The 15,812-nt window shown below is 45.3% G+C and overlaps 1 protein-coding gene across 10 annotated transcripts in view; it reads right to left on the bottom strand.

Annotated features, from left to right (window-relative positions):
* The window catches only part of LOC120959165 (probable phospholipid-transporting ATPase IA), a 69,918-nt gene that overhangs the window by 19,398 nt on the left and 34,708 nt on the right, over positions 1-15,812 (bottom strand). For 7 of the 10 annotated variants that reach the window (XM_040382361.2, XM_040382354.2, XM_040382356.2 and 4 more), the window contains 4 exons: positions 2,223-2,343; positions 1,247-1,789; positions 920-1,055; positions 632-773 (listed from right to left, as the gene is read on the bottom strand). In XM_040382361.2, coding sequence (XP_040238295.2) covers positions 632-773; positions 920-1,055; positions 1,247-1,789; positions 2,223-2,343 — 942 coding nt within the window. Of the gene's footprint in view, positions 1-631; positions 774-919; positions 1,056-1,246; positions 1,790-2,222; positions 2,344-7,524; positions 8,847-11,547; positions 12,400-15,812 lie in introns of those variants that run through there. The other 3 variants (XM_040382363.2, XM_040382362.2, XM_040382364.2) reach the window with 2 other exon arrangements.

Genomic DNA, 15,812 nt, shown 5'->3' with positions numbered 1-15,812 from the left:
CAACAAACGCGCGCGCAACAGGAAATAGTTTAGAATACATACGGGAGCACACTTAAATAGTAGCCGGCATCGCGAAAGAAATGGCTTAAAATTAACAGTTGTTTAAACTTAACCAGAGTCGTTAAATATTGCTCGAATTCGACATCGCGAACGCATTGAGTTCATTTGTAAATTTGAAAGACTGGAATCTCGATAGATTCATGAATTTCAAAAAAAAAATCATATATCTCGAAAGATTCACGCATCTCTAGGGATTCATGAATCTCAAGGGATTCATACCTCTACTAAGATTCATACATTCATTCATGAATTTTAATAATTTTATCTTTGAAGATTCATTTATCTTTCGAGATTCATGAGTCATTGGAGATTTATGAATCTTTCGAGATTCATGAACCTTTGAGGAGTCGGTTAGAGATTCGAATCACTCTTCGCTGAAGATTCATATGAATAAATCTCAACGAAAAATTCATGAAACCCAACAATACACATAAACCACCTCAAGTAGGACACGGTGTGTAACACACCTCACGGGCCCCACACTGTTCCCGCAACGTGACGCAGGATGGCAGGTCCCCCCCTCATGCTAATCTATTTCAAACGACCCGCACGATAGATAAGCGGTACTTACTGCCGATGCCTAAGTACCAGTCCGTTTGAAAATGTCTTTTCGTCCAAAGTTGGTTGAAAATGCAACTCACGATACACAGAATGATCAGAATGATAAATAACATTAGAATTTGCGTGTTTGTCAGTCTGTCAACGGTTGAGCGCTGTGGACGAAAGGGAGAAGAAGAGGAAATAGAAAGACAACAAAATACAACGTTAGTATTAGTGGTTTTGGGTAGTTGTTGGAGGTCAATGGGCGGCGGTTTGATTTAAAATGGTAAACCGAAGCGCCCCTGGTGACGACACTCACCTTCAACGGCGCTGAGGTAGAGTTTCGCATAAGTTTCGTATCGTGACCGGTGTAGATAACGATGCCGAATATCCAGGCGGTGTTACGTAGCATGGCACCTCGCAGTAACAGCTGATCCGGTCCGAGGCCAACCGCTCTGTGGGGAGACGAAAACAGAAAGGTACGTTAGAAACGAAAGCAACCCCCTAATATAGTTTACCTTCTATAGGCCTCAATACCCCCCTACATCAACAGTGTAGTGCGCGCAACTGGTGCCATCCCCTCGTCGTCTAGACACAGGACACCGGTGACCGGCAGCACACGAAAACAAACACTATCACAACTTACTGTTTGTCATGCTCCTTCAGCACGCCATTGAACTCGTACAGATGCCGGTTCGGTGGTTCGCTCTCGAGCGTCCCGCGAAACTGGCTAAAGTCCTTCGTCTCCAGGATCCGGCTGGTGGTCGGTACGCCCTGCCGGATCTTCAGGTTCGTCTCGCCGTCTAGGTTGGACGTCTCGATGAAGGACATGCCCTGCGGCTCGCTGGAGGACAGCAGCACCAGGTCGGCCGGGAAGAAGGTGTTGTTGAGTACCTTGACGATGTCGCCGACCGACAGCTCCTGCCACTTGATCGTGTGCCACTGGCCATTCTGCAGTACCTCGATCAGGCGGTGGTTGATCTCATCGTCCGCCCGGTGCCGCTTGATGTCTTCGACGATTTCCTTGATTGCGCTCACCGCAAGTATAAACATCAGCGGCACGAGCGTGGTGTACCGACCAGTAGGCGACACGTCCGGTATCTGCTGCAGCAGTGCGATCAACAGAAAGAAGCAGTTCGAGTACCGCCGGAACTGCTCGAACAGGAACGAAGGTAGAAAACTAAGGACACTGTCGTGGGGGGAAAGGAAAACGTCATTAAGAGTATTTTGATGCACCGCAGTTATAAAATTTAAATTAATTTGTGACACTTTGGGGATGAAATGCTCAGGAATTTCAAGCATAGCCCTGCTCGTTAAATCCCCCAACGGGCCCCAACTTGACATGACCATACGACCATGCGTTCTCCATTTACCAGCCAGGTCGATAAAGCGGTGTGACTCAGAGTTAATGGTCAGAAATAGCATGGACAAAAAGGATACACCTCCTAATGCGTTATGCATGCCACAAGCAGGCGGTATGGAAACTATTATTGGAAGCTGTCGTGTTGACGCTCCGACATTCTCCGTTGCATGAAATGAGATACGTGTGAAACGTGCCTATCGCTAGAAGTGGTCGACCATCATTCACAGCGGGTAGCGCCAGTGTGGCAAAGAGGGCTTACCTATATTTAGCGGTAGAGATATGATTGTTACAGTACTTTTGAACCTGTGGTTCGTTCAGCCGTATCACGCGTTTATCGGAATCATCCAGCGTTATGCCCGAGGTTGTAGCGTCGTCATCATCTATAGAAGAAACGGGGGGCGAAAGAAAAGAAAACAAGAAACAGGGGTTTACTAGAATGCAAATGTTTTCGTTTGCTGCCCGCACGATAATTGGGTCAATTCGGTACGATTTCACAGCAATGTTAAGCATCACAAACCGTTTGATTAATGACATTTTAAATAGTCGCTTGAATTATTTATAGCGTATAGTTTGATTCAACGACTTTTCTTTGTATAACTCAAGAGGACAGTGGCAGCAGCAAAAAGCGAAACCGGGAGAAAATTGTAATATCTGACCCATCTCATCTATTCGTATGCAAAACGGCATAAGTCATCGGAATTGTTCACTGAATTCTGAATGAGGTACACCACCAACCTCACCCAAGACCAGTGCCGTTTGCTGTCTGCCGGTTGAACTGGATCGATGGTTTGTTGAAAGTACGGGTCAACTTTGTGTGTGTATGTGTGCCGCTATGTGGACAACTCATCACAAAATGTTTTTGTTGTTTTACCGCACAGTTTGAACTGCTTTGACACAGAGTCGCAAGTGCGCGGGGAACGCGAAATTGTTGCAACATTGAAGAGTGCATACCGGGCAGAAAATTTAAGAGCTGAACAAATAAATACCGCGCTTGGACACTATTGCACACGGTGACGTAAACAAGCATTTCGAAGAATGCAAGTGATCTGTGCATGAGTGAACCGGGGGGAAGTAGGTTCTATAGCTGGAACACAAAGTATAAGCAATCGTTTAAACCAAAGTTTCATGTTTCCAGTGGCAGATTAACACGAGTGGAGGAGACCCTAAGCGGTCACACAAAGGTAAGGCCTTCTGAAGTGCCGAGCGAGAAGTTGGATGAAGAAAAAGTTGTTGTAGAATTCTAAACCAGAGAAGAATTGAGAAGCAAATGTATTTGTAAGCAGAGAGAGAGCGTCCCTTTTCTCGGGCCCCCTAGAGATCTCGGGGCCTCACGCGGCCGCTTAGTTTGCGTAGTGCTTAATCCGCATGATTTGATTACAGGGTTTGAGTCACATATGTATCAATCAACTAATGCAATCTGTCATCCTAATAAGGGAAGTGCCATATGCCAGTATGTTGTAGAATTCTTCGGGGGTTTCCAGTCCATTTCAAAGGTAGAACTAGTGGACGAAGTGTTCATAATAAATTTTGCAGATTGTACGGGTAATTTCAAGTCTGTAAAGTCTGTACGAAACAAGAAGTTTTATTTTCAAAATCCTAACATTATTTTTCTACTACATCATATGGTATTTCACAGATGACGTATAGTTGTGGAATTTTGCAGGAGTTTTCCAGTTCACTTCACAGATACAACCAGGGGTTCCAGGAGAAAAACCTGGGGTTTTTTGTTAGGATATGTGAAATGGCATGCATGACGATATGACAAAAGAAATATGTGGTATAAAAAAGTTACTAGTTCAAATCGAACAGAAGATCAAAGCTTAATTTTTATTTAAAATAAAATAATTTCAACGAACCCAGGCTAAACGAGTTTATGGAAGAACCCATTGATTCATTCGATACATTTGGAGCATTTATATTTCCTCTTTAATAAAGTTACTCGTTGTGGGAGAGTTTACTGTAAAGCGAATTTTTGAGTTAAGCGGGTAATGCATTCTGAAGACATCAGCATAAGTCCTCATATTTTTCAGACAAAATACTTTAACAAATTTTGATGAAACAATTTTAAATTCGTTTAAAAATCGGATATCTTCGGAGCAGACTGTATATGATTGCGAAGATTCACGGAATTATTGCAATATTTTACTACTAATTTGCAATTTTACACCAATAGATTGAGCCGTTCCACTAAATTCTAAGGCATAAATACATCGATCTGAGGTAAGCAAATCATTACTAAAAAGAATTATTAGGAAGCAGCGAAATCCAACATCGGTAGAACAGCAAATCGCCATAGTAAATCGCAGTGTTATAATCTTCCGAGTTTATGGTTTTGTACTAGAATACCACCCAACATTTTGTATCCCCACTGCAAGCAGATACCATTATCATTACTTTCACCCAGAAGCGATCCACCCCCTAGCAAGTCCAGTGCAATTCAACGCAGCAGCAGCAGCAGCGGTGACTTCATATCATTGAAACACTCCGTTCAAGATAGCTGACATAAACAGCAAATCAAGCACTCCACCAAAGCCGCACACAAAGAGGTCCTGTTTTTTTATCCCACATCCACCAGATTCAGCAAATGGACGGTACTCCAGCTGGCAGCTTGAATTTCTAGAGTGTTCCTTCGTTCAGCGAAAGCAGGATCGATGATGCCCGGACGACTCCACTCCACGGCCTGGCGACTGCGAGTCAAGACGCCACGGTGGCCACTTATTGCTGGCGCATATACCTGGCACATACACACACACATACACACACCCGTAATCCTTTCGTCCTCGTAGTTCAATCTCCTTCTTCCCAATCCCTCCCGACGGCTACCATGCCAGAGCCGCTCCTAGCAACTGGGAAGCGAATAAGGAGCAAACGATCCGGGTGATTGCTTGAACAGAATTTATCCGATTGCATCTAATCGTGTGTAGAGAGCGTCCTATTCCTCACCCCCTCCCCCTTCTCCTACGGTGATGCCGGAGATTATTGCCAGGTCAGAGCAGCAGAGTGCACCAAACACATTCCCGGGCCTTGGGAAGAGTACATATTGGCAAAGGTTAGCGTGATGGCGGAAGAGGCACCCACAATCGGTTGGACTCCGCTGACTCCATGCCAAAAAACCGCCAGGATCGTGGCCCCAAAGTCGTTATACCGCCTCTCTATCTCCCTTGTTCTCTTCCAAAAGGTTATGCTCGTAATCGTATTTTCCCTAGCGTGTAGCTTTAGGAAAAGGCACCGAGGGCCAGCTGGAGCGTACCGCCGCACACAGCCACACAAACACAGTCACACCGACGTAACCATTTATACCGGGTGGATGATGATTTCGGTGTGGATCCTCTCACCGTGAAGGTTGAGCGGAATAAAACAATAAATCCACCCGTGAATTACGTTTATTATCTACCCGCACAACCCACAACGTATGCCTCGGAGGAGGTCAGGTGTATGAGGTGCAGAATTAAATGCAAAATTATGAACCATACAGCACACAAGTGGTCGTCAGCTGGTTGTTCGCAGGGGCAATAATACACGTGCATCGCAGCAGGTTTGGATCACGTCAGGGGCCACGTTAATGAGAAGGATTATTGCCCAATGTTGGGGCAGTTGTGGCGGTGGTGGATATTAAATAGCAATAAAAAAACGAACAACGATTATACTCACATTATATTCTGGGTATTACACTATAAGCTGTTACAGCCTGTTGTATCGAATGGAAGTGAAAACGTTGCAATATTGAAACGTGTAAAGCAAACGCCTAATGACTCAAAATGTGCGTCATACACATCACTTCAAAGAGAATGAAGCTTTTTATCTGTGCTTGTGCACTTTAAATATTTGGATACCCTATTTCAAGGATTTCGACGTTGGCTTTTACCTCCTTTACTGACGCATATAACACCATGTACGGCATCGGTTGCGAGCTAACAACAATTGAAACAGCGTGTACAAATAGGCCATTCCAACGGCTCGAGAACAACCGTTTGCCCCTTTGTCGAAGCTTTCAGTGACGAAGTGGTTTTTGGTTGGTCGAACCAGGCCTAACAGGGAGCCCTGTGGCCTTGAGAAGCACCGAACGGTAATAACGACCCGTAGCATTCTCAACACCGCTCCCAGTCCTACCCGCTACAACAATGGCAATTAAGTTCATTTGTTGATCGTCACAACCAGAGAACACGCCGGCACAGCGCGGGAGCGACTCCGGTTACGATGTTCCAGTTTCGAGCTGGCCGGGAAGTTGAGTGATATAAATCTTCCAACCGGTGGGTCGTACCCACTATCCCCCCCTAAAACGTGTGTGCCACCCAGGCAGTGTCGGTTTCTTCCGGTGTGCTGGGATCCTGTGTTCGTCCGGCTTGAAACTTTACCGCCCGGCACTAATTACTGTTTACACGCGCGCTGTCCCTTCGCAGCAAAGGAAGCTCGTAGCCTACTAATGAACACCTTTTGCCGCATTTACTGCTCTTTACGACTGTCCCTGTGTATGTGTGTGTGTGTGGGAAAGACGTCACAGTGATGCCTACACAGTCCCACTGTCCCTTTGGACTTGGCTGAGTTTTGCAGAAGAAATGCAACGCTCTCCGTTACAGGTATAGAGCGTAAAGGTAACGGGGGCAAACACTACATTTCATGGTCAGCGGTGCAGTTTCACGAAAGGTGAGAATAGACCAGCCTGCAGTGGGAAAATTTATGCTTCACCGGAGGAAAGCAACAAAGCAGGTGAATGCGTTGCTACCCCTACTCTCGTGCTGGTACTGCCGGTAGTTCCTTGTTTGCAATTTGCATACAAATAGCAACAGAATAGTGCACCGTACGACAGAGTTTCACCTGCCACTGGGCCGTCGGCATGCATCGGCATTTGCAGGATGAGGCTAAAATAGAAAAGTAAACAAAAACCGGGACACACCCGCATGGAGCAATCGCTTCAAACGCTACGTCTTGGTATGGTACAGGTAAGGGCTCCGGATACATGATACCTTCCTGCGAGACAATCCTTCGAGAGCCGTTACCCTAACAATAGGCAGTTCCGGTGTGTAGCAGCAACAGAACCCCCGTTCCCCTTTTCTAGGACGCTTCCCGCGCTAAGGGATGAAGGTCTAGCGCAACCAGGGTCACACGTTATAACCGAACCGGTTCCACTCGGCACTACAAACAACTCAAATCCAATGTCTGCCCGGCAAGAAGTGTTACGCTTCTCCAAGCTCCATCGGTAAGGGGGGGAGAAAATATTGATTTTACACGGTAATAGTAGTAGTAGTAGTATCGGGGAGCAGCAGACACGGAAAAGTCATAAACGAACCGTACGGTACCCTGCCTTCCCCCGGGGTACATTGCTTCGTAATGAGTTTTATGCCAGGGCAAAGATCGGAACCGCAAGACCCCTTACACCGGTGTGGTGAAACCCTTGAAGTGAGCGCGCAACTTCCCGCACTGCCCAGGATGTAAATAATGCAGAAAAATAACGCCAAAAGCCCCGGGATGATCTACAAAAAAAGCAGGCAACTAAAATATAATCAAAAATATAGCTTCACTCAGGCAAAATAGGGAGGGGAGAGTAGAAAACGGGAGCTTACGGTTCACCAAACGAAGCCTCAGCGCACGGTACATGGAGTGAAATGCCATATCCGGGATGACCAGCAGCAAAACAGTTCCTTTTCCTTCTCCTAGCGCGTTTGTGGGGCGGTATCTTCCGTTCCGTCAGCAATTCTGACGTTCTGTTGCGCGGACGGGCTCTTCAGATGCGATTGTCCACTGTCCGTTCGTGAGCTGGCCGAAGTAGGGCAGGCGCCTGGATGACGCAGACGTTGCGAACCTTATCTCGTCTCGGTTGGGCGTCCACAATATCCTGCTGCCGGGGGAGTAGTTCTTGGTATGTTGCCATGAATAGCTGCAATTTCTGGCGACACCTAATGCCTATGCTTATGCTTCCCAAACAACCAGCCCGGCTACTAGGATGTGGCTTCGTGTAGCTTGGCTGGTCCAGTAGGCGCTGGCGATTTCGGGCGTTCGGGGGCTACTTTGAGTCCCGGCGGTTGCTAGTGGGAAGGTGGCTCTCCGTACCGACTTCCGATATCGTGTCCATGCTGGAGCGTCATAGCAAACTGGCGACGGGAAAGTGCACAGGTCATCGGAGCTCATTAAAGGCTCGCCATAACAACACCAAACCGGAGCGGGGCTAGGGGATGTTCAGGATTACGTTCCACTTCGTATCACCCTATCACCAAGTTAGCAGCACAAACACACAGACACACACGCAGGACTAGTTTCGCAATAACTCTATTCACACGAATCAATATAATCACCGTGCCCTAGGGCGAAGGGTGTATGTATTGCGTGGAATTATTAGCTTGATTGATTTTTCCAAACCAGTCACAGCGAACGAGAGAGAGGGAGAGCGGTAGCATCAGGATGCATTTGATGCAAGCACACACAAAAATAGGCAAAAAAGGTTTCACTTCTTGCACCAAACACCTGCACAACACACAGCAAACCCTCCGAAAGGCTACGCAGAAAGGGCGTCACACCGTATTATTGCAGCTGCCTCTCACATATGGTAGCATTCTGGGGGGCATTTTCTTCGCTTCCAGAATCATCCGCTTTCTTCTGGGATAGCACAACTGGTTAGAAACTTTTGCACCAAATCCCTGGACGCGAAGCTGCGCTTCACACGCGTTGCAGACAAATTGCGGAACAAACACACACACCACACCACAAAACAATAGACGCGTTTAGACGGACACCGTGTCTGTTTTTCTCTTCTCGAACCACACGCGACAACAGCGCTCGCAGGACTCGTGCTCTCGCTCGGTGCCACCGCCTTGCAAGGATTTGTCACGTACACGCACAAAGGACGCTACATCCAAAACATCAATACCATCGCGCATTTGTTGTGCTTGCCTGCGGAGCAAGGATAACCCCGTGACAGCTGGCCGAAAGATGTCAAAGGTCACAATGACGATCTGCGTGCTGTCATTTCAGGTGACAGTTTGTGGCACGGATTTATTTAAAAACTGTTTGAGACGATTTGAAAAATAAATTAAAGCAGATTTGCTAAATTTTTTTACTGCTTTACCCACACGTTATCAAGCTATAAAGGTTATTAGTTTGAAAATTGTGACACTCAAGACGTACTTCAAGAGGGGTACTAAGAGCTGAGAGTAAACACAATTGATGAGGCATTTTGTTTGTCACGTTTGGAAGTTTTTTGAATAAAAAGACGTTTATAAAGTCATCTAAAAAAGGTGTCCAGCTAACTTAGAAAATTGATATGGGTGATATTGAATTACACAAGATGAAAAGATATTTTTTTTCAATACTGTTCAGAGAAATATAACATATTGCAGCACTTCAACAAAAGATTTTGTGATTATAAGTTATCGATACATTTGAAAATATTAAATGGACGATATTTTGCTGCAGAATCGACCACTATCCCTTTCGGCGGATGTTCTGCTGCACATGCGCAGTACATGTCTAGCAACCTTGGGCTTAGGCTGCAGTCCACACTAATGATAGAATGCTTAGGTTGTGGATTTTATCAATTTAAAAAGGAATCACTAAACTTCTTCTTGCTTAGGAGCGTTGTTGAAATTTAAACCTTGCATCTTCTCATATAGTTTGTTTTATTTTGATTAGATGACAAAGCATGGCTTTCCGCACGAAAGCTGATCTGTTTACTTTCGCGGGACGCATTAACTTTACTTCTTTGTTTTAAAAATAATCAAGCAGCTTGGTTGGTGGTAATGAAATTTCAGATCTAATGCAGAACCAAAAAGGTCCATGAGGAAAGGCATTGCACGAGGAGGGAGGGAGTGTTTTGTTTACATGATGCCACCGCCATGTTTTCACCGCCCTTGTGCGTCTTGCACGTCCTCTCGGGAGTGGCAGGGGTGAAATTGAACGATCTGGCTCCCATTCTTCACTCTGAACACGAACAGTGGCCAACAGCCGTTAAATCAATTAACCCTGACCGTACGTGTGACCGTTAAAGGGATGCCTCAAGGCTGAGTATTGGTTGCAGTTCGGTGTGGGTGTATTTTTGGTAGTTGGGCCACAAGAAAACGAGTTCCAAACCAAGGTTTCTCGAGGTATCTAGCGGACATGTGCGAATGGAGCGGGTGTTAGTATACCACCCCTTTCTATTAGTGATGGATTTCTGGAAACAGTGCCGCTTTCGAGCATCGTTACTATGACTATAGTTCCGCCGAATTAAAATCCGTTCAAAGTTAAGGAACCATCCACAACCGTTCGGATCTACTAGACGACAGTTGGAGCCATTCGCCGTTAGTGTCGTTCGGAACTGTTCTGAGCGATCCTTCGGAACCATTGGAGCTGATTGAAATTGTCGGAACCGTTTGAACTAGTGTTGGGTAAAGTTGGCAAAACTCCGGAGTCGACTCCGATCCGATTCCAATAATTTCAAAACCGACACCGGAAGGAAAGTCTCCCAGCATCATCCGGAGTCGTTCGTAAACGTCTGGAGACGTCCGGAGTCGCCCAGAGCTGTCCGGAGTCGCCCGGAGTCGTTCGGAGTCTGAGTCATCCGAAGTTGTACGAAGTCGTCCAGAGTCGCCCAGAGTCGTCCGAAGTCGTCCGGAGTTGTTCAGCAAACAAGCAAATTACACCGGATGGCTCCTGTTGACTTCGACCAACTCCGATTCCGGTCGACTCAAAATGACTCCACCGAACCTGCTGAAGTCAGTCGAAGCCGTTGGAGTCGCTAGACGGCTACCATAACCGTAAAAAACGACTAGCGGAGAAGCATGCTATTTTGGCGTATTCATTCGGAAGCTATTCCAGCTATTGTTGTCCAATATACCCATCTCTACTTGACACGGCGACCTCCATTGAGCCGCAGTGTGGGAGTGGAAGTGGGAGTGTGTTAGGAGAAAACAAGCATAAACATACCTCTATAAATAATCATTAAAACTTCATACACTCTACCGTTTTCAATTACATACATACATGAATGATGTAGATTGGGATAATAATAACGATGCGTTATTGCTTACACCTATTGGCTTCAGGTTTTGATACATAGCGGTCCACAGTACACAACAATGTATTGGATGTGTCTGCCAACGTTTCAGTTGTTTGAAAGTCGGCGAAATAGAAAGTTTTGATTTCGCAACACTTTTTCGGGGCACAATGAACTCGGAAGCCTGGAAGACGGTTGTTGATAGATGAGTCATGTTGTCAGAAGGGGAAGGGGGAGAAGAGGTGGAATGAAGTCTTAAATAAACAGGTTTCCTTTGGAATGTCTTTCCATCTGAGAGTGTCATTAACCATAAAACCACAAACTCTGAACTCAAAAAGTGGAAGACAGAGATATAGAAAGAGAACTAGAGAGAGAAAGAAAGAGAGAGAGAGAGAGAGAGAGAGAGAGAGAGAGAGAGAGAGAATATCGACAAAGACAGAGAGAAGGAGAAACTGGGATAAAAATGGCAAGATTTTGAAATTCAAATCGTTACATCGTCACGTGGCGGAGATGTATTGGCTTCATAGCTAAAAAAAAAAGCCACTGATCAAGTAAACGAAAGACGACAGACGACAGTAGGGCAGGAAGAATAGGAGTGAGAAAAAAAACGATAGCTTACGTCTTGCTGGAGGCTTTCGCTGGCAGGGAAAGTACTCGAGGGTACAGCTTCGCAAACGTGTGAGGAGGCCATCGATTGTCCGGCCAACCTGTTGCATAGTAACGTCGACGCAGCTGACAGTACGGGACACACACATACAACACAGTACGGCGAGCGAGTTGGCAGTGATGGCTGGTGACCCAGGAAACCGGTCCAGCTGCTGCAGTGCCGATTACGTCGACGAGTTAAGGCCACCACCTCAACCGGTGCTACGATTGCACGACGACACTATCTGTCACCTGACTCGGCGTGTGAAGAAGGCTGTGCGAGATGGACTCACACTGCTCTGGCCGTTGGCGATATCATCATAGCAATGGTGACAAGTGTTCGTAGTAAGTTGGGTTGATTTTCCAGCGGCCTGCGGTAGTTCAGCGTTGACCGATCGATCATACGTAATGCCTTGCGTTTGCAGGAGAAAATGCGTAAACTATGCATTGATTCCGGGGAAAATGCGTGGAGCGTTAACGTTTAACACCAAGAAGTTGCGATTGCTTTTGTTTTTTTTGTTGTTTTCACACACTCTTGCCACTCTGGCACCACACCGGTCGAATATTGCAAGCAGACCACAAAAACCGCACACTTTTTCCAACAAACACTCACAAAGAAGCACACATTTTCTACACCACACCGGGTGGAGGAACAAACAACACAACGGTAATTGTGCTCCGTTCCAATTCCGTTACTACGTAGTCGAATACACACAAGCACACGCACACACACTGAGAGAGCTGCTTCAGTAACCGCAGCTATTTACATCTTTGCACAGATGTTCGATACTCCGAGCACAGGAACACTACAACACTGCTGGCAGCACTGCCGTGGGAAGAGATGTCAACCGAAACACGTTGCCATTAGAAACCTTCAACCTCAAGTACAGCTAACAACCCCATCCAACGTGGCTTCCAGCTTATTCCAAAGAGTGCCTACTTGCACTCTGAGGACGCACTGAGATCGATACAAAACAGATGCCTGTCTTCAAGGTTTGCGTCATGTGTTCCCAAGGGGTATATTGGAGCACCAGGAAACGGTAGTTTGTTTAGATTCAATTCAAACAATTAACACTTGCGCGCAAACGACGGAACCGTTGGGATCCCAACTCGATGCCAGTGAGCTTGCGCCTGCTTTTGCTTTGCGACTAGCAGCGTGTACTTGCCTCATCGCCGGCCGGAGACGGAATGAGCTGTGTGCCGTCAGCTGCACGGTTTCGTGAACCGTCACGTCAAACGAATACAGTGTGTGCGCGCTAGGCACGTAAAGCTCTCGTATTACTTATCAAACAATAACCACCCGTACCCCAACCTCTTCCGGAACTACCCACTAGTGCACATCCAGTTTCGTACGCAACCCACCCCTTTAACAAAACGAACGACTCTGACTGATTTGATCAAATCGAAATTGTTTAACCTTTACGACCACAACGTAGACTTGAAGGGTGCATTCACAATTAAAATGTATTGAGCAAGAAACCATGTCCAAGTCCATCAGGCTGTCCAAGTCAGATGTGAAGATGTCTGGGGTTGTTTCTGTGGAGCATCTGCCCTTGCTGCTAGCTGAAAATGTGCCAAAAACTCAACCGAGGGTGCACTGTTTGCGGAATGATAACAGTGACGTTCCTAGAAGAAGGGTTGGGCTATCAGTAGGGAGACTTTAGTGATAAGGTAAAAGTGTTTTTGCGTAAACAATTTCCGGCTGTGATATGAATCCCAGACACGTATCTACATTCGACGTATGGTTCAGATACATTTGTGTATATTGTGATAAATACGATATATCACTTGGTGCCTCTGGCATGGTCTCAATTTTCCAAGTAAAAAATTCAAATGAACTATTTGCAATTTCTAACCACAAACGGCCGGTTTTCTGTGGAATCTTCCCACATTCCAATGGCTCAAAGACGCATACACCATAAAAGAACCGAGTTAAAATGTGAAGATATTCTTCCCGGTCCGCCTGTCAGGAAATACCGTAACTCCACTGTCAGCAAATGACTCTTCCGTTTAGTCATCTTGAAATCGCTCTCGACGCATGAGTCACCTTGAACTGGCGGGGTTGGTTGGCTTGGTCGGGTAGGCGTGAGATAAGTATTGGATATTACGTAAGCTCATTGTGATTGCATGCATGCATAGTTTAATTGCAAGCGCATGCAGTCACATCCGACTGTGTCACAATGCAGCACGAAGGGCGCCGGTAATGAGAAAACTGCTCACAGATGAATTGTCCATGAATAGTAGTAGTGCCATCGGCAATGGTGGATCGGCTGTGGAGGAGATTATGGTTAAAATGATATGAAATCTAGCAACATAAAAAACCTTCGCTGCATGGTCAGTTTGTCTTCAAGCTGCACGACGGTTGTACAGCACGACGGTTCTTGAGGTCGGCTCTCGATTTGGAAACTCATTAGTCCTTTTTTGAGACACTGGATCAACTGCTTTGCTTGCTCTTTTCTATATCGAGCGCTCCAAGTGCTTGACCATGATCGTTTTACCAGACGTTTTTTTTGTATTTACACTGTAGCGACCGATCACTACAAGACGCAACAACAACAAGCTGTGTATCGTGCAGCATCACACCCTGATGGTTCTAAATTAAGAAATAGGGAGATATTTTCTAGTGGGAGGGTTGGATTGCGTACGTGTGCGTGTTGTTGTTGTTGTTGTTGTTGGTTTCTGGTTGAAAATCTCCTGCCTGTAAAAGCTGACCTAATACACACCACAATTTTCGTTGAAACGTGGAGATTTTTCAACCAGCTCCTGTGCCAGCAGATGGAAAACAGAGGGATAAATGGACCGTTGTGCTGGTGGGCTGGTGATGTATTATTTTACTCCGATACATTAAGATGAACACTGTTCAAGGTTGAAATGGGTCTACATCATGCTGATGGTGTAGTTAAACGGTATGTTTTTTTTTGCGTTCCAAATAAAATGTGTTTTGCATATGGTAAATTCATTTTCTCGCTATTCTGTTGTAGATTTTTTGCTATTTTTTAAAGCTGTTGATGGATGATTTTCTACAAGACACATGCTTTTTTTCGTAATAATAGCACGTGTTTCTCATTTTACGCAAAGTAACAGAGCAAAAAACACACAAACGCACATGTGAAATATATTACGTCAACTGACACGTTCTTGCTTCATATTACATATGCATGAACACCTGCTCCAAGCATCTCATTTAAGAACCGATGATAATCCATAGTATCATCATACAGAGCTAGTAAAAAACGGTTACAACATCATGTAATTTGCGTCTCTTGGTTGACGTACGGAAAAGGGCAGCAAAATAACAAATGGCTGTGTATTGTCGTTGTGCATTGATGACACTAATTTACTAAAGTTTCCATCGCTTTCCACTAAACGACAACAATAGTGCATCGATTACAGGCGGGCAGTTGCCCCTGTCAGTGTGTTTGTGGCCAATTATGGGCTCATTACAGTAATGCCCTCACCAAAGCACACGAAGATCGTATCTTTAACGGTTACAAAAAAAATATTTGTTTAAAACATAAATCTTTTTTTGATGTTAAAGTTTTTATAGTTAAGTTTTGGATTTCGTAAACTGAGCCTATTAAATTCCTATTGAACAAGAACAAGCCTTCTTTATCAGAATTTAATTAAATTATAAATATTTTTTATATTTTTTAATGTTTTTAATATTTTTAATATAAATATATTTTTTTTAAATCTAAACCCAAATTCCTTAATTGTGTTGGTATGCACCACACTGTAAGCACACACAGCCAATCCCTCGGATTCCCACGGTCGACGGATTCCGCTATCACGGTGCCAACTGGACCATAAATTGACCGGCGCCAAGCTACCCCCCGAAAGCCTCCCCGTTTTCGCAATCGAGCTGCACAATCAATCTCGATCGATATCTGTTGAAAAATTTACAATCAACAGGAGAGGAAAAAAAAAGAAACCCATCACTACAACCACAATCGCTACGGTAATGCAGCATTGCAGTGAAGTTTTGCAACTGCAACTGTGCATGCATTACCTTCACACGATTGACACTGGAACGGCCATTACCCGGCCCGGCTAAACGTACTAGACGATAGCGAAGGGTGCAGATTAGATTCAAATAGTACAACACAACAATAGCGATCGTTGTTGTGCCCAAGCGGCAAAATCAACAAACTTTCTCGCTCTCTCAGGTTTACCGCTCTATTGGGGTAGAACGGGAAAGCATATCGGTTTTGTTAGTTGGGTAGTGAACAATAGCTGTTT

This window comes from Anopheles coluzzii, chromosome 3 (genome assembly GCF_943734685.1).
Source record: "Anopheles coluzzii chromosome 3, AcolN3, whole genome shotgun sequence".
Taxonomy (NCBI): Eukaryota; Metazoa; Arthropoda; class Insecta; order Diptera; family Culicidae; genus Anopheles; species Anopheles coluzzii.
This window is presented reverse-complemented; position numbering and strand designations above follow the sequence as displayed.